Source organism: Salarias fasciatus, chromosome 8 (genome assembly GCF_902148845.1).
Source record: "Salarias fasciatus chromosome 8, fSalaFa1.1, whole genome shotgun sequence".
Classification (NCBI taxonomy): Eukaryota; Metazoa; Chordata; class Actinopteri; order Blenniiformes; family Blenniidae; genus Salarias; species Salarias fasciatus.
In genome coordinates this window covers 4,957,635-4,979,924 of record NC_043752.1, presented here as the reverse complement: position 1 = coordinate 4,979,924, position 22,290 = coordinate 4,957,635, and the positions used below count along the sequence as shown (strand labels likewise).

Below are 22,290 nucleotides of genomic sequence, written 5' to 3'. Positions count from 1 at the left end.
TGGGTCGTCTGAACATTAAAAAGTGCTTCATTTACTGTTTTACTACTACAGTTACTTGTTCAAACCATTGGGTATATTTTTAATTCCTTTATGTATCCAGTGCTTGATTTAGATGGTGTAAATGACTAAAAACCAATTTTGGTGTCCAAAAATTACAAAAAGTATGTCGGTTATGCACCCAAATATTTTATTTTGGGCTCCTTGGCTTCAAATTGCAGTTGCAGCTGAAAATCGTCGAGTTGAAGAGTGAATAATGTGATCTTAATGGGCAGGGCTCGATGATAACACCTGTCTGATTGTTCCAGAAGAACATCGGTTCATTAGCTTGTCCAACTAGATTTAAAGTGGGCTGAGGGTGCGTGGGGGTGATGGTGAATGTGATAAAATACACTAAATACAAAATAAATACACTAAATGCAAATATGCCAAACAGACAAACATTTAAGGGCACATAAGGTGGAATTGAAATTTCGACTACTTTTGACTACTGGACCTCTCAGCCTTAAATCAAGTGTCGTTATATATTCTATTCCTATCATAATCACAGGTGAGACTTTGCCAATGACAGCACCTCACTGGTGCAATATTGTTTTTACGGATACTTCACGAACCATTAAAGGCAATGATGATGTCAGTAGCTTCCTGTTCCTAATTCATGAAGACAAAAGACATTTTTAAAAATAATTTTATTCCCTGTTTTAAAAACATTGAAGTCAGACACATCAAGACAACAGTACTATTACAAAATATTCCATGAGAACGTACAGTACACAGTGAAGGCTAACCTGCAGGAACCTCCGGGGAGCAACAGGTGGCGTTAGTCGAGAATAAACGGTCTGTGATGATAGTGATGATGATGATGATGACGAAGATTAACAGGAAAAATCTGACAGGTTGAAGCTTCAGTTCCCAGCTTGAAGGTGTGCGTTCTAAAACAGGAGACCAATGCTAAAGAAACCTTTCAGGTGTAGCCCCACACACCCACACACACACACACATAAAAATGCACTCACACACACGCTCTCTCTCTCACACACACACACACACACACACACACACACACACACACACACACACACACACACACACACACACATATCCCCCCTACTGGTTGTTTTTCTAAATGAGGAGTCCATGACTGGTTGAAAAAACTCTGAGAGCCAGCTCGGGATTGGTCGACAGGTTGAAGGTGCTCGCGCTGAGGGTTCAAGGTTCGATCTCGTCGGGGACGATGGTGAGGATGACGTCCTCGTTGCCTCGTCTCACCACCGTCCGCAGCGTCTCGTCCTGCTTTATGGCGGTGCTGACGTCGCTGGCCGAGGTGACTCGCTCGCCGTTGATGCTGATGATGACGTCACTCTCCTTCAGCCCGGCGCTGTCGGAAAGAAATGAAAGTTTATACAACTGTGTTGTCAGATGACTCTGGTTGGTTGTTTTTTTTTTTGGTTGGTTAGTTGGTGGTTTGCGATTGGTTGGATGGCTAACTAGTTGGGTTATTACTTTGCTTTGTTTGAACGTTATTGAGTTGCTTGGTTGGGTGGATAACCAATTAGTTGATTACTTTGCTTTGTTGGATGGTTGGTTTGCTGATTGCTTTGCTGAATTGGTTGATTGGTTGGTTACTTGGTTGATTGTTTGGTGGTTCATGTATGATTGGTTGGTTAACTGTTTGGTGGTTGGTTGGTTGGAAGTTTGGTTGGTGGTTGATTGGTTAGTTGGTTGGTTCGATGATTGGATGGCTAACTGGTTGCGTTTGCTTTGTTCAAAGGTTGCTGAGTTGTTTCATTGGGTGAATAACTGAGTAGTTGATTGCTTTGCTGAATGGATGGTTGTTTGGTTGTTCAGTTGGTTGGTTGGTTGGTTGGTTTTGTTGGTTGGTTGGCTGACTACTTTGCTAAATTGGTTGGTTGATTGGCTTTGGCGTGTTTGGTATCTAACTGGTTCGTTGATTATTTTGCTTTGTTGGATGGTTGTTGAGTTGGTTGATTGATTGGCTGTGTGGTATGATAAATTGCTTTTTGTAGTTGTTGCTGTTTATAAAAAGGAGGTTTAAATACAACTTTATGGGTGCTATATTTAAGCCCTGTGGAAGGCTACAAAATAAAATCACTGTATTTAAAGCACGATAACTCCATGGTATCTGGTGTTTTTGATATTCTACCTGTGGTTCTGTCCAGGGTTTTACCTGCTCCAGGGTTCAAATTAGATTTTTCCATGTCAAAAATAAAACGTTTTACATAGCAGACCTGGAAAGCTGACAAGGTGAACCTGAATGCCGTCTGCCTGCTCCTTTAAAACACCTCTGAGTCTCCACAACTGAACGTCAGCCAGAAACAAGAGTGAGGCAGTTTGTCCTCCCCGCTGGACGCGCCGAGCCTTGTGGGTGGGAAACGTCTGGATTTATGGCTCGGCTGCCAGCTTTCGGCTCCTTTTCCAGAAGGAACACAGCAGCTTTCAGGGCAGCTGTGAGGATGTGACTCCTGAAACTAACCCCACCTGCCGCGGTCGCAGGTGGGACGCTGCGGTGGGCTTTGAAGAGGTTTTACCCGACTCTTCCCTTCACATTAAATATCCTAAAGGGACGAGTCTGCACACGTCTTCCACCACCTGAACTCTGAGCATTTTTAGTACAAAACATCTAATTCCCCTTACCCTTCTAATTAAATACCCCCGGATGGAGGGAAGGGTGATAATCAGAGAAGGTGGGGACACTCACGCCTCAGCTGGGGTCCGGCTGATGACTTCGATGACGTACGCTCCCGAGGTGACGTCCGGGAAGTCCGACGTCCTCTCCTTCAGCTCCTTGGCCAACCTGGAGCCAGAAAAGAGGAAAGCTGTAAAAACATGAACTTCTGTGCAAACTGTCCTTTAATTTTGAAAATTGTCAACATTTTGACTCTTTTCTGACATTTCTTTGATTTTTATTTCCATATATTTACTTCATCCTAATATTTTGACAACTTGTATTTTTATTTTCTTTCAAAATGTCAAAGATGTGAAGCTTTTTTAGAATTCAAAGCAACTCTTTTTTCTCATTGTCAGATATTCACTTTTTTTTCTGTAGAATTTGTCAACCGTATCGCCAACATGAAATAAATAAAAGAGCATGAAAAAAAATCAGCCCTGTGACACAAACTCTGAGTTCAATCTGGAAGTTTCTTAGATTTTTTTTTTCTTAATTTCTGCACATTTTCTCCTATACATTATATTTTATTGTCAACCTTTCCATAAGAATAACTTTTCTCAACCATTTTATTGTATTATGGATATTTTGACTTGAACTCATCTTTCTGAACATTTCTGCTTCACTTTCTAATTAAATAAAAAAAAAAAATCTATTAAAAAAATAACATGAACCTGGACACATTATGCAACATAAAACACACAGAGGGGTCATGTACAGTCAGAATAAAATCAAATTGTGTAATGTCATTCAGGGTTTAAACTTCATTTTCATCACCGGTGGTACGTTCAAAGACACTCCAACATACAAACGTTAGGTGTGAGCAAACAATACATTCCTTCATTAAGCAGCTTATATGCTTGCAGCTTAATGTCAGTAAGAAACAGATAAGAAAAACTCAAAAGTGTATTGTCTTTGTAGAAAAAGTTAATAATGTTATGTAAAGCTCCAGGCAGCTGGAAACAAGATTCATCTGATATAATTCGATCACTGTTATTACAAAGTGTTCCCCAAACTGAGTAAAAATGTAATGAATGATGTAAGTGGTCCTCTCTGGTGTGTTTCAGTGCGGTGGGACTCTGCAGAGGCGTTCCAGTCATAAATGAGGTCACACTTTCTAATAAGACCACCACACCTCGGTTTGACCGGGACTCGCCGGGGGGATTAAACCCACCGCCTCCCCTCATTGCATCAGTCAGCCGGGGTTAAAGAGAGACTTACGTCGGAGTGAGACTCATCATCCTGACGCCGATGTATTTCTTCTTCTGAGATGTTTTACCTGGAAAACATCGACAAACCATCACAATCAGCAGAAACTTTAGTTACTGTATTATTGATCACATGACGGCGACCGGTTACTGGCGAGGGTCTGTCGGGACCGACCTTTGGCCTGTCTGTCGTGAGACTCGGCCAGAAACTGTCGGATTTTGTCTGACGGGATGGCGAAGGAGATTCCTGCTGTGACCTTCAGCGTATTGATGCCGATCACCTCTCCGTCCTGTGTGCCATACACACACATACACACACACACCCACATGTCAGTGCCTCACAGTAAAAAAATAAAATTTCCCATGAAGCTCGTTAAACGACGTTTTGTAACAGTGAGACTAACTTATAATCAGAGACGGCTGGAACCGCGGAGCTCCTGCCAAGTGTTACCTAAACTCTTTATTTACCTTCCCTAATAAGGACTTCATGGCTCTGGGTATCTGTTTATGTGAGATTACGTGTATCTCTGTTCTGTAATGCATGGGAGTGACCTCAGAGGAACAGCACAGCGTTTGTGTTTCATAGGGGAAAAGCCTCCTTAAGCTCATTTCACTGTCAAAACTCCACAGATCAGGTTTAATCTGCTGAAAAACACTCTGTTACAACAGTCTGAAAGGCACATTTTTTACTCACCAGATTCACGAGTGGCCCTCCTGAGTTGCCGTACTGGAAGAAAACAGTTAAAATAAGTCTTTTTTTAAATCACACTTTGGAACAGGAAGCGTCCTGACACTCTGCGCTCTCCACTCACGTTGATGATGGCGTCGGTCTGAATGTAGTCCATGTCCGAGTTGCGCAGGCCCAGCTCCTTGCCCCCCCTCTGGGTGGTGCTGACGATGCCGGTGGTGACGGTGTTCTGCAGGGAGAACGGGCTGCCGATGGCGACCACGAACTCGCCGGGCCGCAGGTCCGCGGACTGTCCGAGCAGCAGCACCGGCAGCTTCATCTGGGAGGAAGAGGAAGAGGAAGAAACACTGTGAGAACCAGTGCGGAGCTTCATACTGCACTGGCTGGGACAGAAACGCACCTGAACGCACCATCGCTGTGACTACAACTGCCAAAATGCCACAAGAAAGTTCACAACGACATGTGACGTGATGTCCCGACAGCTTCCAGTGAGCCAACGCTGCTTCGCAGGACACATAAAATTTGGCGTGAACTCAGCAGCAGACAGCGTGGGCGACGGACGAGCGTGAAACACCGCGTGCAGACTGGAAGCAGCAGAGTTTTAACTGTACCGCAGTTTTAATGAGGCGTCAAACAAAGTTCCCTGTTGACTGGTGGATGTTCAGCTCTGTGCTGTAAGTCTTCACAACCGAAATGGGAAACAGTGGTGCAGCTGTTAGCATCGGGTGTAACTGATGTCCACGACATTAGCACGAAATCAGCTTCATGGTTTGTTAACATTTACTCGACACTTGCTTCAACGGTTAATTTTGTTTCCACGGCATCCACGCAAGGCCTGCACAGCATTTCCCTCACATTCAGATGACAACCACATGATATTCCCACAGACGAGGAGGGACCCTTACCGAACATTCCCACGACTCAGAAGCTTTCATGCACCGTTAAGCCCTTGTTATGGGTTAGGGTTTTGCTCAACATCGGTCCGTGGTGGCAAAAAAGTTTGGGGACCGCTGTACCAGGCTTTCCTCAGAAATCCCATGATAATCCCACTACAATAGCACGCCCTTCCCAAGACACTGTAAAGATCACAATTCTTTAAAAACACTCGCTCAACTCTGACTTGTTGATTGCAAGAAATCCTTGCAAACACATAAGATCAATGGACTGGTTAAAAACAGCGTGAGAGGAGTTTTCTTTAATCTCTTTGTTGTAGAATCCGACTGCAAAGATACCAGCGACTGAAGGGAGCAGGAAAACAGAGGAGCAAAACTCGAACTTGCTTCTATGTTTTTCAGAACACGGGAAGTTGAAAAAAACTGAACTATCTTGCAAGTGATTTAAATATGATGCACATTTTAACTGGCTCATTTAATCAAAAGTGTGAAATTACAGCGATTTTCTGATGAATTAGAGAAGAGAGCTGATATACTGTGTTGCAGACACACACACACACACACATAAGCACGCAGGTAAACAGCAGTTTACTCCATCAGACATGGTTTCCTGCAGAGAGCTGAGTCAGCTCTTCACTTCTCAATGAGCCGCCCTGAAATATTTTCCTTTCCATCTCGCTCTCCGCGGCGTTCGCTGCCCTCCAAATAATCCCGCATGTGTCCGAGCTACTGAAAACATCCACACAAACTTTTATGTTTCCAGTGAAGGAGGAACGCTACCACTTTTACCAGCTAATGATTTGCTTAAATAGACTTTATTAGGACTTTATTGCCGGCTCACTCTCTCCCAGTGACTTGTTGCTTCTCTCTCTCTGAAGCCAGTTGAGGCCAGGAAACACTCAGACTGCAGACGGCTGCGTTTCCTCTCGCAGCGCGTTTCCCTCGGCAGACGGAGGCATTTACACTCAGAAGACACTCCAACAAAAAAACACTGCTCCCCACTGTGATGGAGGAGTTTGCATGTTCTCCCTGAGCTCACGTTGGTTCCCACGTGCACACAGCGGATACTTGCAGCAGTAGTAAAAGTTTACAGTTTCTAAATTCTTCTTTACGTGTTTACAGTTCAAGGCAAGTGTTTAACTGTGAGCCATCAAAATAGGTATGTTCACATAATAACTTTGTGAGTTAAAGTGTCTCTAAAAAGCTGTGATATGTTGTAGGAATTGATTACAGCTACTAATAACTTCTTTAAATAGTGGAATCAGTCAGTGGGAGGAAGATCCTCTGTAATCTGGATGTCACCTGAATGTCGGCAGTGAAAGAGAAAGGAGCCGAATTACCAGGACAGAGAGTGACGTCGTCTATGAACTAATGTTAAAGTTTTCAACGTTTGGAGGTCACCTGATTCCTGACGACTCGTCCTACTGACCTACTTCAGGAGCAAATGTGGTTAAGATCAGAACAACTGACACGGGGTTAAAATCTGGTCGCAGATTTCATCGAAGGCTACACGAACATGACAACATGCCTGTGTGTGTGTGTGTGTGTGTGTGTGTGTGTGTGTGTGTGTGTGTTTCCACAGTGCTGACAGACACATGTGAAGCTAATTTCCACAGTTAAGTAACCAGCCTGCAGGCTTTGACCCACTTTAGGACAGTTTTGTAATGCAGACGAGCAGACGGAGGGCAGCGAGGGGTGAGGGGCAGAAGAAATGAGTCACAGGCAGCCGAGCAGCAGATGTGACACGTGTGGACGTGTTTCACGTCCCGGCGCAGCTGGCGGACCGAGGACGTTTCCAGGGCAAACGGCGGAGGGCGTGCTGAAGCCGCGCTTTCCCTCCGGAGGCTGGCGTGCAGGTGAAGCTGCTCTCAAAGCCACAGGTATGCTCAGCACATCCGAACACGGAATCGAACACGGGAGGGGTGCAGAGGACGGCCCGAGTCTGGACGGGTCACAGCACGAATGAAACATCTGGAGCCAAAGCCTCATCTCCCTCTTCCACTGCCGACTGTCATTTATCCATCATTCATTCATTCATCCATGCTTGGTCTGATTCTGTGCGGCACAGTGGTACAGTGGTTGGGAGTCACTGTGAACATTTACTTTCTGTGTTTTGTTTGCCTATTGTCCTCCCCTAGTTTGAAAACAACTGAATTTGTGGTTCTAAGGCAACATTGCAGACAAAACTGGCTCAAATCCAACATTTTTGCTTATATTTGAGCAACATCTAATTTTTTTCACAACCATCTGAACAAAAGAAATACTTTTTTCAAATCTGAATCCATCCTATCTTTAGATGTGATCCTGAATCAGCTACATGTCTCATTATTACAATCCAGCCTCTATATATATAAATAGACGCTTCATTAATAGTTCTTGACTGTTGCAGCTGATGTATCAGCATAGCAGCCATCTTGGATGGGTCCCTGCTTCTCTTTTCATACATTCACTTCTATTGAAGAAGGAGACCTTATCACATTTAAAACAACCAGAAGTCACTGAATTTACAGCTTATTTTCACACAGTGCAGAATATGAACACTTTAATCACGAGTTAAGATAACGATGTGTAGAAGATGAGTGATGTAGTGATTTTATGGTTCTTTAAGTACCTCTGTACTTCTTAAACAGTTTCCTGACATACTTTGTAAATGCTTTCAGCTCTGTCGGAGTTGTTTTGCCGTCAGTTTAAAACACCTGCATCTCCTGAAAGTAGCTATTTAAACCGGCTCATTCCTGAAAAACACAGGCGAACTTGACTCGATCCCTTCAGCAGGGCGCTCGTGTGTCCCCCTGCACTCGAACACAGCTCCGACCGTCCCTCCCACCCGCCCACCTTCCCCGGGTCTGTGGTTTTCTGGGTGAGATGACAGAGCCGAGGGGCCACGCTCGCTTGTAATTGAAGAGACGCCGACGCAGCAGAGCAGCAAGGGACCACAACAAGGAACAAAGAGCTGTTTATTCCCTCCATCAGCTCCTCTTCATCCTCTCCTTCTCATTATCTGTCACACGACCTTCTGAACCTCACTCCTGTCCACTCAGCGCAGAACGGAAATGTTTCCACTGGAGACAAACCCGAGCAGTGCAGCAGTGGTTTGCACTGGTACCTCACAGCAAGCGATGAAGCTTGAAGCACTTGAAAAACACTGATGAATTTTCATTAAAAAATTGTTTCTACTAAAGTTGATTGATAATACAATAGAACAAATTGCTATAAATGCAGAAAATATGGTCCAGTTTGAGAAAAATAATCAATATCTCCATCGCACGATTGTTACTGTGTTGTTTTACTTGGTTGTTATTAGTGTGAAAATATGTAGAGGATTAAATATTCTACTGGAATTTAGAGGAATGACAGTCAGAAGGTGAAAAGCACAAATTGTTCACAGCTTTTCTAGAGATATATGCAGGAGAAAATTAAGTTTTCCTCAATGAACTTGACTCATTTGTGAGTGTGTTTGAGCATACATACAATCACCATTAAGGGTTAAAGTGTCAGTTAATGTTCTGTTTTCTTAAATAAATGATTGCCAATTTGTTTGAAATGTGCTGCGAAGCTTTATTAAAGCTGTGAGCAGTAATTATATTCACAACAAGAGAAACATTTATTTACTCTCAAACCTTCTCAAGCTTGACAGATTGTCTTGTTTTTTATATTGTGGCAATAAAATCCAGATGAGAGTTGTGTAATGTCGTCTGTGTCTTGGTGCAGCTGCACTTAATTCCCGTCTGTTTTCTCTGAATGTATGAATGTCCTACTTGATTATGTTACATGGAGACACAAACAGCTTTATTCTGGAATAAATCACAGAGTCAAACACACTTTTCCTCACAGTTTATGCATAAACGGCACTCCGAATGGAGGCAGCGCCCACTCGATGACTTGAAAAATGTTTTTCCCATACAGAGGTGGAAAACCTCCCGTCCTGACATCCAGTCATCCACAGACCAGAACAAAAGGAACAAAAACAACTGATTTAACCCAAATTCAATCTGAACCTGCTGAGTCAGGAAAACGGTTCAGATTCTTCAAAAACCACAAAAAGTCAACTCAGTTCACAACATTTCCTTTATCCTTTGATTTTCTCCATTTCAACGTGTGTGTGTGTGTGTGTGTGTGTGTGTGTGTGTGTGTGTGTGTGAGAGAGAGAGAGAGAGAGAGTTGAAGTAGTATCAATGCAACTTTCCAATAAATTAATGATGCATATTTTAGAAAATATGCTATATGAATTCATTCACTCAGTTTTATTTTGTATTCAAGATAAAGTTTAGTTTTATGATCCCAAAAAAATTGAGTTGATTGTTATACATTTACAAAATTTTATTTCATCAATTCAATTTAATTTACTTTGATAAATTGACACCGTCAGCGTTTTATATCTTTTTTTTCAAACAAAAATGCTTTGTGCTGGTTAGAAGATATTTTATCAGCAGAAATAACAAGTTTAGAAGTAAACACGAGTGATATGAATCAATGTGAATTATTTGTTTTATCTTTAAAATTTTGAGTGAATATTGGAATTGAGAGGAGTGAAACTCACCGGAGTGTCGATCTTGATCAGAGCGATGTCGGCCTTCTCGTCCACGTCTTTGATTTTTGCGTCAAACGTAGCGCCGCTCTTCAGCTCCACCTGGCGGACGCAAAACACCCCATGTCACCCTCATAAACCGTCCAACTTGATTAAATCTGCTCAAGACCTGATTTCATCATTTTAAACGTGTGTGTGTGTGTGTGTGTGTGTGTGTGTGTGTGTGTGTGTGTGTGTGTGTGTGTGTCTGACCTTCACTCTGTGCTTGTTGGCCACCACGTGAGCGTTGGTGACGATCAGTCCATCCTCGGACACCACGAAGCCCGAGCCGCTCGCCACCGCCACCTCCCGCTTTGAGAAGACCATCCTGAGGAAGATGAGATTTACCGATTCAAGACCTGAAACACGAATCCACAGACTTCCCTCCTAGGGCTTCTCCACGTGCTCGCTGCAGTTTCTTTCTTACTTTCGGTAAAGTTCAATATGAACCACAGCAGGAGCGATTTTCTCCACCACGTCTGCGATGAAGTTGTACTTGAAACGGAGGCTGTCGGGATTCTGCTGGCCTGGAAGAGAAAATGCACACACACACAAAATATTCATGTCAAAAATATATGTATGATTACCAACTGTACAAAAAGTCTGAGCAGAAAAATAAAAAATTCAATTTTTGAGAATTTTACATCTTGATAGAGAGGTAAAAATCTTTACAATTTTTTGCACTCTTTGGAAAAATGTTCACAAAAAAGTCAAAGTCAAAATCCTGAGAAAAAAATTCTGTTAGAAAATGTTTAATCAGAATGTTAAACAATTAAAAAACAGTACAAACCTTTGGCTAAAAGTAAAAAAAAAAAAAAATCACTTGTTTTAATATTCATTTATCTTTTTGAATACGATTTGGTGTAATGCCTCATTTGTAGTGATAGTAGTGATTGCTGTTCACTTATTTCCTAACAATGTATAATAAATATCTTATTTACAGCTTAAACTTTTGCCATTTCCTTTATTACTTTATTAAGAGACGCAGTGGTTCATGACACCATCTAGTGGTCGAAGGTGGTATTACATGTTGGGGCAATTGAGAAGTGTTCACTGGCTAACAGTTTAATGCTTGTTTTTTAGAATAAACATGAATATCAAAAGTAGATGATGTGGAAAAAAAACATGTAACTATTTGCATAAAGTTAAAAAACAGTTATAATATGAACTTCACTTTTCTTGTTTTCATATAATTTAAATTGTAATGAAATATTTCAGAATAAACACTTTCAATCATGTTTATGAGAAATACCTGAAGAATACAGGAGATTGCTGCGGTCGTGATGGAGAATCTCACATCTCACAGTTCCTTTGTTTTTGCAGAAAAAAGTGTAATTGTTTTTTATAACACAGTAGGACGTGTGATCTGTTTCATAAGTTTAGCAGGATTAAGTTTCAGGATTGAAGGACAGGAGTCTGAAACCTGGTGACATACTTGAAATAAAATCCTGAGCAGATATTTGAACTTGAATCAAACGGCTGCTGTGCTTCATTAATCTCCCATTAGAGCATTTTTCCTTGGTTAGACAGCGAGCGGAGGGCCGGTGAGGACACGTCTGTGTTCGTCCTCCAGCCACAGATCTAATCAAACCCTCCACATACTTCTCATCTCACCACAGTCATCAAAACGAGTCGCTATCAACTCGCCTGCAAATACCGAGCCATCGGATAACGCTGCCAAACGCACATGTAAGAGCTCGTCCACCGGGCCAGCACATCAAAGTGTGTGTGTATTTTTAAAGGATGATATCATAGTTTCAGTCCACTTTATTTCATTTAAGAGTTAAAGAATACACATTAAATTCCATCATATTTAGCTTTACTAAAGCAAAGTTTTTCTTGCTTCTTCTTCTCGTAATTTGTTCATAAAACTTAAGTAAAGCTCAAATCCAGTTTTCCAGATTTTGTACTTCAGATAACATTCAGATTATAGAGCATCTTCCTCCCACTAAAATCCAGACTAGAGCATCTTCCTCCCTCTAGCTGGTGTGATCTCCAGTCTGGCCCACAGTGCAGACTGTCTCGGTCTGAGCTGCAGGTCGTCGCTGCCGCCGACCGTCTGGAGCACACTGCTGCGTCTGTGTGCGTCTGTGGCTGCAGGGTTTGCGGTCAGGCAGCTGCTGCTGCAGCTTTGAAGTGAGCTGAATGAAGTCAGTCAGAGCAGCGAGGAAAACCGGCCGACCCCAGACCGCCGCCCGCAGGTGTCTGCGCACGGTGAGGTGAGTGGAACCGCAGCAGGTACATTAATAATCCTGCTCACATGTCGTGTCCTTGAATGCACCGTCAGCTTCTGAAAACAGTGGTGCAGGATGTCGGTTCAAATCGATACAACAGGCTGAATTCCTTCATTATTCTGTCTTCTCAAAACAAAGATCCGTGGTTTGCGCTGTCGCCTCACGATGCAAAGTCTAGGTTCGAGTTCAGGCCAGAAACCTAATGAAGTCATGTTACTCGGAGGATAATTTGAGGAAAATTCCTGCAGCTCCTCACAGACTCAAATGACCCCAAAACCTTATTTTGTTGTCGCCGTTTCCAAGTCTTGTCAATCACACAAACAGGCTGCAAGTCTGCACAGGAAGAAAAAAAAACAGCACAGGGGAAAAAACACATTATGTTCTCCTTAAATCTGGGTTAAATAAGGGTTTGACCCACATATGAGTCTGTTAGGAAGTTACACAATGAAACAATGAGGTCCAGGAGATGAATCACCACCGGGCGAACATGGACTGACATCTTCCAGACTCCTCCACTCAACTGCAAAGCTTCAAGAGCGTGTTTGTGGAAAGTTTGGAGGGTAATGGGCCGAGGATGGAGTGAGGACATGAGGGAGGGAGAGACACAGGGATTAAGACGTGATGAAGGATCTGACACATGAAGACAGAAGAATGAAACTAAGCCAGTGATTCAACAGTTTTCTCTCTTCATCAAAGATGTGCTGACTGTGCATGACTGATTCACTCATTAAGTTCAGCTTAGGTACATTAAAACCACTTCAAAACTAGAGCAGTTTGAGGCCAGTTCAAACACCAGCTTTAATGCAGTCCAAATACTAGTTCCAACCCCAAGAAAAAGTTGTTTAAACCAGTCTGAAACCAGATTAACCCAATTTTAAATCAATCTCCAAACTAGTTTCGGTCAGAATCTCCAAGCTGGTCAGAAAAATGTTCAAACACCAGCTTTAAACCAGTTTCAAATGAGTCTAAACCACTGTTAAATCAGTCCAAAACATAGTTGTATAACTGTTTAAAAACCATAGCAAATCTAAGTCCAAGCATGGTTCCAAACAGTCCACATACTAGTTTCAGACCAGTCTGAAGACCAATCTTGATTTGGTTCAAGTATCAGGTTCAACCCAGTCTGAAAACTAGTTCTAAACCCTTTCAAATAATCTGCTTAAACCAGTCCAATGCCAGCTCAAAAACAGTGTTAAGCCAATTTACAAACCAGCTTTACACCAAATTAAAAAACTACTTTCAAGGTGGTCAGACAACTGAACCTGGTTTAATCTGTTTTCATTCCAATTCAAACCAGTTTCAAACCAATCTCCAGACTAGCTTCAAGCTGGTCAGCGGGGTTCATATACCAGCTTTCTACCAGTTTCAAATGAGTTTAAAAACCAGTTCATGACTCTGTTTTAATTCTGCTCCAAGACTAGTTTCTTTCCAATACAAAACTAAATCCAGTCCAAAAATGTTTGGACGCAGTCCAAAAAGTGACAAATCAGGCCAAAAACTATTATCAAACTATCAAAACTAGACCAAAAATCCATTTGAATAAAGTTGTTTTCATCATTCTGAAACCAGTTTCAAACCATTTCAAATCTCACTTTCAAACCAGTTTAAGTACCAGCTCCATTCCCCTTAAAAACTTACTTAAATTCGAATCGAGCTCTAAAACCAGTTTGAACCAGTCCACGTATCAATGTCAGACCAGTTTGAACTGTGTTTTGAACCACTTCAAAAACCTGCTTAACACGTTTCAAACCTGTTTGAAAAAACTGGTTCGAACCAGTTTTAGACCAGTTTTAAACCAATCTAAACCACTTATAACCGAGTTTTGGATCAGTTCAAAGACTGCTTTCAAGCCAGCCAAAAAGAATCCAAAATGCATTTTAAATCTGAAAAAGCAGTGAAATTGTTAAAATACCAGTGTTGAACCAAAGTTTAAAATGAGTCAAAATCTACTGAGGAGGCGGCTGCCTCCCAAACTTTACCTGTTGGGCGTCATGAACCCAGTGACCTATCAGAGTGATGCATGCTGGGAACTGTGGGTTTTACGCTGATGTTTTAAATGTGACTTGTGGATCTTTTTTCCTGCGCTGCTCCCTATTTTCCAAAAAACTTGACGACATCTAGTGGCGGTGTGTAGAACTGCAGCGGAATAAATTAATTTTTTACATTTTGAATGAAAAGATTTGTTTCTTTGTGGCTGACATATCATCTATGATCCCACCTTGGTAAAGGATTGAGGGTATTTGAGAACATCACATTATTAAACTAAAGAAGAACACAACTATTGACGAGGTGCACAGAACGAAGGAACAGTGTTATACTGCCTTCATTCAATGATTGTAGAAGCATTTTTGGAGGGATTTGTGAGTTGCATTCAGCCTGAGACACAGACACACAGTCTGAATGTTTATCTGCAGCTTGGGTCACTCAAGTTCACTCACATTATTGGGATTTTTCTCTTATCACATTTGTTCACAGCCTCAGTTTCCCTCTTCGCTGTCTCGACCTGTTTCTGTGTGTTTTTTGACTTTCCACCAAATAAATTTTGCCTGGAGCTGCAACTTTCAACTTGAAAAAAAAAATACATGCCTGATATTTCATGACTGCAATTTATCACATCAGAGTTTTGTTTATAGCCATTTTAGTTGTTTGAATTGTCAGTTTTAGTTGTTTTCACTGTTTTAATTTACTTATTTATCTTTTTTTAGAGCTTCTTTCGCCACTTCATCAGTTTTAGGATTTTCAACTTGTTTTGATCCAGCTATTTTTAACCAAAATATAAGGGTTCTTCAAAAATATAGAAAGAAAGAAAAACAGCTGAAAAAGTTGAAATTACTACAATGGCAAAAAGTCATAAATAAATAGATAAAAAGATATAATCAGACATTTTAAATATCATTATGTTCAAATAAAATGAATATGATTACTTTTTTAAACTTATTTTCTGACAGTTTCAGGGAACCATTACACATGCGCACGCACACGCACCTTTCCCGCACGCGCCTCTCTGGATGAAGATGACCGGCGGCTGCTGCAGCTTGGTCGCTCGGCTGCTCACGCGCTTCAGCTCGCAGACGTTCGCGTAGGACACGCCGTCGCTGCCGCACACCGGCTCGGAGCTGGCGCACACGCACACGCCGGTCTTGCCCCGGCGCCGGACGGTGGAGGACACCTCCACGCCGTCGGTCACCACGCACTCCATGCCCTCGGCGCAGTCGCGGTCCCCGGTGCCGCCGCACGGCTCGCCCTCCCCGGACGCGCACACGGGGCAGCAGTCGCAGCGGTCCAGCACGTCGCCGGACAGGCAGTCCGCGGGGATCGGCGCGCACTGCGACTTGTCGCACCTCTCCGGGCAGCCGATGGCGAAGCGCTTGGATATCCGCGCCTCTGCGCGCGGGCTGGAGGAGGCGAGCAGGACCGTTAGGCACAGGAGCAGCTGGAGACGCATGGTGGAGGAAAGTTGGACAGAGAGTGCAGGAGGAACTCAGAGCTCACTCTGGAAAGTTCTGATTTTAACAGATTTGACTGCGGGCTGAGAGAAGATCACCTTCACTGACGCGCAGAGGAGATGCTGCAGGCTTATAAACGCTGAAGGATTAAAGCTCTCTCCCATTGGTGGAGATGTGTGACGTCAGCGGGGGGGGGGGGTGCTGGGGAGGCAATAGAGTAAATAGTCACAACTTTACTCAAATACAATCTCAAATTGATCATTACTGCAAACACCACTCAGATGAGAAGGAATCAATGAGTGCATAAAAGTTATGAAGTGTCATTATTTAAACTTCTACAATCAGCTTTCCAGTTTCCTCAAGCAGCCTCAATCTGATTTTGCTGAACTTCAGGCTGCCTCTAAACCCACTGCAAAGACAGAGAAAGAAAAGGATGAGGACATAAATGTCAGGGTGTCAGAGAAGTTCACCAAATATTATCCAGGAAGCAGAGAAGGAGAAAAAGGGCCAGAATTACATCTTGTTCATATTGTAGCACCATCCGGACGTGCCATGAATGGATCACTGAGATCTGGTAGTGGAACTTCGAAGTTGCACGTTATTGACATGAACTAAAACAGTCATAAAACAAAGAGGGGTGTGAGAACACTGTGCCAAATTTCCCAGTCTGCCAGCCTCCAGGCTTCTCATTTATTAGCTGTATATTCATTATTTATGATCTGATGACGTTAGAGATACATTTTTTTAAAAATGTGATCAGCCTGGTCACGCGGTGCTGATCAGATACAGATTTAATTTTTTTCCACATATGACTAACGCTTGTGATCTAAAAAACGCGTGTGTCTTTTCCTACTCACTCTGTCCAAAATCAGATCACATTAGAGGAAAATAATCAGAATTGGGTCCCTTAACTCTGACGGTGTGCAGCCTAAAAAACACGGCAGCTTTGACTCAGATCCCAAAGATCAAGTTGTTTTCATGACTTGTAAATGTTTTTTTCCTCCATTCATAACATTTTCCTCTGACCTTGGGAATCCAAATGTTTGTGCGAGTTGGATTAAATGTATTTCAATCCAGGATGTAAGTTTAGATGTTAATTTAAACATGTAAATATTATCAAACAGAGACTGAATAAACTTAGAACTCCAGATTCCTTGTTTGAGTTTGATCTGCTCTAAATGACCTGGGTGAATCCCTCCGTCTGTATCCTGTAATCCTTTGTTTGGAGACAATAAACGGAGCTGTAGCTGCTCGCCCTCATCGACCTGCTTCCAGTTAGAGCCGATATGCGGCCATAGATTTTTCCAGAAAGAAAAGAAAGCCCAATAGATCAGCGACGGAAAGATCTGCTAACTGACTGATGTCTGCTTCGCCAGACTGGACGTTCTCTTTCAGCTGCAGAAAGTGAGTAAATGGATAAACGCCGCAGGACCTCAAAAACTCAAGAAGTGGTGAAGTTTGTGTAACAAAGTAGTGAAAAGTTGAGTGTTAACTGCTTCAGTTGTTTCTCTTCTTTGTTTGGTTATTTTGCATCTTTATTGGGTTGTTTTGTGTCCTTCCTTTTTTTTTTCTTTTTTTTCTGCATCTTTCTGCCATAATTTGATGTGATTTTTGTTTTATAAATAGACCAGGAAGCTAAAGAGACTACCTTCAGAACGAGCATTTCTCAACATGTCCTGCTTCAGGACACAGGGACAGACTAAATAGTTCTCTCCAGGTCTGAAGTCCACCGCCATGAAGTACGATTCCTGTTAGCTTATTCAGCAATCAGGACTTGAGGAACAGCAGCGTTTATTTCCCAGAACGTGAGTCTAAGTGATCATTTACAGACACTTCACATCTCTCAGCAGCACACTGATTTGCGCTGATCCCTGGGGACTCTTTATACTGCTGCACACACTCCAGACGTGTTCCGAGCTTTCATCAGCGTTAACAGCGCCGGCCTAAATGACTGATCAGTGTCGCTGACGCTTCACAAACACACATTAGCCGCCTCTGTTCGCTTCATCGAACTGTTTGTGCTTCAGAGCCCAGCTGACACGTCACAGCTGCAGCTCCGATTTGGAAACAATCGATTGTCCCGAACCGGGAACGATCAGCGGCGGCGGATTCTGTCACTTCTGTGACGTAACGTGATTGTTATGTCATTGTTTGACTTTCGTGGGAAGTAATGGACCCTTGATGCGCTGCAGCCGGCCCTGCTGGACCAACTCACCCGTTTCTTTGTTGTGGAAACGCTTGTTGTAGAACATAAGGGGAGGGTTACTACAGACTTCAATTCATTTCTGAGTTCATCCTGTACCCAGATGTTGTGCTCCACTATAAAACTCCATATAGAGAGAAAAGTGTGTCACTGAATCACATCCAGTGTTGGAAATAAAGGAATTCCTTACTGTAGTGCTAATACTGTAGGTAGAAACTAACCTGAGTTCCTGTGTCTTCCAAAGTGTTGTTACACATTGTTTTTTATCACATGGAGAAAAATTTTGTAGTACTGAAGAGCGTTCTTCCTCTGGAGGCCACATTTTCAAGATCTTGGTCTTGACCCAGTTTCTACCTCATAAAATGTCTTGGGATGCTCTGGTCTTAGTCTTGCCCTGGTCTTAGATGGTCTCATTGGTCTCAGCCCCTTAAAAGTCTTGGTCTTGAGATGTTCTGGTTTTGGTTTTGGCTCAGTCTTGGGCATAAGGTGGTCTTGCTGGTCTCTGTCCCCTTAAAGTCTGTTCTTGGTCTAAGGAACTGGAAGCGAGTATTCATTTCCAAGAACTGAAACGATTTCCCCTCACAGTGGACTTCTCTTGTCTTCTCTTCATGTATCGTTAACAAACACTCAGGTCCCGTTGTGACTCCACGGTCTTCCTCCGGCACAGAGCTGCTGCTGTTGTGTTTGGGTCAGACCTCTGTTGAATAACCGAGGCAGGAAGAAGCCAAACGAACCCACCCAGAGTCTAATCCCTGAAGGGTGTGTGTGTGTTTCTGTGGAACAAAGGTGGCGACACATAAATCTAAATGATAAAAGACGTGAGAGGCCGGGGCTGAATTTTTCATTTTTTATTCCTACAAATGTGACATAAAGATTGATTTTAATGTTTCTGAAGCCCGACTGAAAAGTGTTTTCTCTCATTAATTCTGATTTTGTGTACTGACCTTGTTTGGCCCCCACAAAAAAATCTACTGTATATACATCTGTGTGAAAAATTACAAACTTGGCAAGTCTAGAAACCTAAAAAAAATAAATAAATAAAAAATGTTATTCATACAGTGAAAAGTTGATAAATGAGGTGAGAACAGGAGGGTATGACGTGCATCTCTATCCCTACTATGAAGTAACAATATGAGCCTTTTTAGATGGGAACAAAAAATACATCGAAAATCAATAAAAAGAAACTAAGAATGCCCAAACACATGAAGCCTAAATTCTTATGTTGGCCTTCAATTTCTCAAACTCACATTGCAACTTAAAATGTACAATAATGACTGAATCAGAGGGAAACGGTCCAATAAATTCGTTTGAATTAGCTCTAAATGGATTTTTCAGTTTTCCTTATTTTTAAGGTTTTGAGGTACAGATGGAGTAAATAAAAAAACAGCATGATGTAATGAGCTCCTCCACCTCTGGAGGCCAGCAGGGAGGCTTCATCCTGGTCTTCTGTTCCAGACCTCCTGTTCCAGACCCAGCGGGCCCAGAGAAGCTGCACTGCCGAGGAAATCTCCGTCCGTCTCCCCGTCTCTGTGTTTGTGTGTGTTGCCGTTGCCACCCTGGTCGTCACTATAGAGATGTACTTACACGGTTCAATACGATGAAGATGTGTGTGTGTTTGGCAGCTCTACGGGATGCTTGAGAGGTTACACTGCATTTTGAAGGGAGTCGCGGGGTATGGGGTGAGATTGACGGGGTCCCCCCGGACCTGCTGACCCCTCGGGACGATTACAGATGAATCAACGATGATGTCTTTCAGCTCTGAACCAAAGTTCCCCTTACAACGTGGATTTTTGGGATTTTTGTAGCGTTCAACTGGAATTTCCCTCAATTTCAGTCATTCGAGAAATTATTTCATTGATACAATGCTTGAAGAAACTTAAAAGGTTTGAAAAAAAGTCATTCTCTCACTCTTTGAAGAATAGTTCAGATGCTGTAGTGGCCTGTTAATAGGAGTCTTCATCGGTTTACTAAGACTTTACGGGAATAAAGGTGTTCCTTTGAGGGTCTGGTTTTTAAATCGGGGTTTTAGTAGTCACTGAACCTGAGAAGAGACTGTTGGTTGTGAGCGACTTCCAAATGTTCTTGGATTCTTAATGGTTCTTGTGCACATTGTCTTTCAGGCTGGTTTTCATGGTCACTGAAAGACTTGGAGACAGCTGGTTGTTAGATGTTCTTGAGGATAGAAAAATGTACCAATGCTGTTGTTGAAATTGTGATTTGTTGGGGGAAAAGTTTGAAAAGTTTGGAACAATTTTACACATAAGGTCAAACTTCAGGAAACACCCTCAGTTTGAGAAATTACATTTAAAGTTGAATTGGTATTCCATGGGATTAAAGTCACTGGTCACCAAAACACCAAAAGGACTGGACAGAATTTAAGTGGATTCTCAAATAGGTTTTAGTGGATTTTCCCTCGAGACAGTTACCGATCCAGTAATTTTTCACATTGTCTTTGAGCCAGGCTATTTGTTTTTCAAAGTGGTTTTAGTGATCTTCAAAGTTCTGCTGGTTGCTGAAGAGTTTGAAGTGTGAGGAGATGGAAGAGGATTCACAGATCCTTGAAGGGGTCAAAGAGACTCGGAGAGGCTGTATGAATTGCAAAAAAATAAATCCTTCTACAATGTGAGGCCGATTCTGTGGAATTCAAACGGGCCTGGGGTTTCCAGAGGTCTTTGAATGCATCCAAATGACTTTTCCGATATCACACCGTTCCTCAAAGATTCCTCAGTTTTCGATGAGTTACTAGTGGTCACTTACAGAACTGTCAAGATGTATTTCATGGTCCTTTAATCGCTGAGAAGGCCAGAAGTCATTGAAGGTTCACAAGTGTTCCTTTACACGTCTGACTTCAGCGAGCCAGTAAAACATCTGGTGATGTCTGAAGGAATTTCCAAGGTGTCACACTGAGCTTCACAGGTTGTTGCTATCTGGAAGGTTTACCAATCTTTCATAGGTTTCTCGTGGCCACTTTTACGATTACAGAAGGGCGGAGATTAACTGGATCGTCCCTTTGTCTTTGAATATGCTTTACATCTTTGAAGATTCTCAAATCTGATTTGAATAATCCTTTCTGGTATTCATGCTAAGGTCCAGAGTTTCTGGCATTAGTTGGTGTTTTGAGAGTCTCTTATTCAATAATAAGTCTAAAGCATGGAAGGTTCATCTGTCATTAATGGGTTTCAAGTGGTCTCTCAGACGTTCACAGGAGTGTCCAGAAATGTTTGATGTTTCTGTAATCCACATGTCCACATGTCCTTGAAGGTGCACCAACTTTCTCTTGCAGGACTGGCTTCAGTGGCTTTTTAAGGGTCTGCAGAGAGGTTACGCTAAGTTTCACTCTTCCATGCACTCGTTGATCCTCCAGGAAGTTCAGAGCACTTCAAGAAGCTCCACGGATCATTGAAAAATCTTCCAGCGACACTTTTGGGTGATTCACTGGTTTCTAAAAGGGTCATGGGTTCCCTTTAGGTTTGCTAATGGTGCGTTTTTAAATCCGGGGATCAGTGATAGATTTTAACTGATCCTTCGGGGGATCAAAGGGATCACGTTCATGATATCAGTGGTCACTCAAGTGTTATAATGGAGAGACATGGGTCAGTGAAGTAGTTCAAAAGGTCTTCACGGAGGCTGAGTAGATGTCTCAGTGGAGCCAGAGTGGGCTCTTAATTTGCTTAGTCACTGTTGGTGGAGTTACAAAAGAAATCTGCTACCTCTCAAAGGATTCGGACCTGTTTTTGTAAAGGAGTTCAAGGGGTCTCTGAGTCCTATAAATCCTTGAAGTAACATGGGGAAGAAGTTAGCAGCCTCGGGCTGAGCCAAGAGTGGACGTGGTTTTTCAAAAATCCTGATTAATCTCAGTTATGTAATCATGAATGCACTGGGGGAGCGGGCCGGGTGAGATTGTTCTGCTCGCACGCCGACGTTTAATTCGCCGTTACATGATACTATGGAGAGAGTTTGACTCGGAGATGCAAGATTGCTCCACTGTGTTTAATTAAATTTATGTATTTCTGATGATCACACAGTTCTGGTTTTTGTAATAAGTTTATGTTCAGGTCGCTGCAGATGTATTGGTTCTGTTGGACATTTCACCACGTTACAGGACACTCACTGGAATATTTTGAAATTAAGATTTCAGTTGTTTTTCCCCTCCCTGATTGTACGAACTGATCAGGCTGAACAATTCTAGGAAAACATCTAATCCTGATTTTTTTTTGTGGCAGATATTGCGATTTCGATTTGGTGGCGATATTTCTTGAAATCAAGCTTCATCATTCACAGAAACACATTTCAGATGACAGATGGAACATCACACCATCAGAACATTAAATACTATTTATTCTGATGAATACTAAAAGGTAAAGATTG

General features: G+C 42.4%; 1 protein-coding gene across 1 annotated transcript; it reads right to left on the bottom strand.

Moving 5' to 3' along the window:
* Positions 1-667: 667 nt before the first annotated feature.
* htra1b (HtrA serine peptidase 1b) lies at positions 668-15,810 on the bottom strand. The gene is made up of 10 exons (XM_030098553.1): positions 15,259-15,810; positions 10,467-10,566; positions 10,253-10,367; positions 10,013-10,102; positions 4,704-4,898; positions 4,586-4,618; positions 4,067-4,181; positions 3,905-3,962; positions 2,717-2,812; positions 668-1,375 (listed from the first exon to the last, which is right to left on the bottom strand). The coding sequence occupies exons 1-10, from the start codon at positions 15,716-15,718 to the stop codon at positions 1,207-1,209; spliced, it is 1,431 nt and encodes a 476-aa protein (XP_029954413.1). The 5' UTR covers positions 15,719-15,810; the 3' UTR covers positions 668-1,206.
* Between the last annotated feature and the right edge of the window lie 6,480 nt (positions 15,811-22,290).

Coding starts and splice junctions, on each gene's coding strand:
- htra1b (XM_030098553.1), bottom strand. CDS start 15,718: ATGCGTCTCCAGCTGCTCCTGTGCCTAACGGTCCTGCTCGCCTCCTCC. Junction 4,899..10,012: donor TGATCAAGATCGACACTCCG/GTGAGTTTCACT, acceptor TCTTCCTCCCAG/ATGAAGCTGCCGGTGCTGCT. Junction 3,963..4,066: donor TCACGACAGACAGGCCAAAG/GTCGGTCCCGAC, acceptor GATGTTTTCCAG/GTAAAACATCTCAGAAGAAG.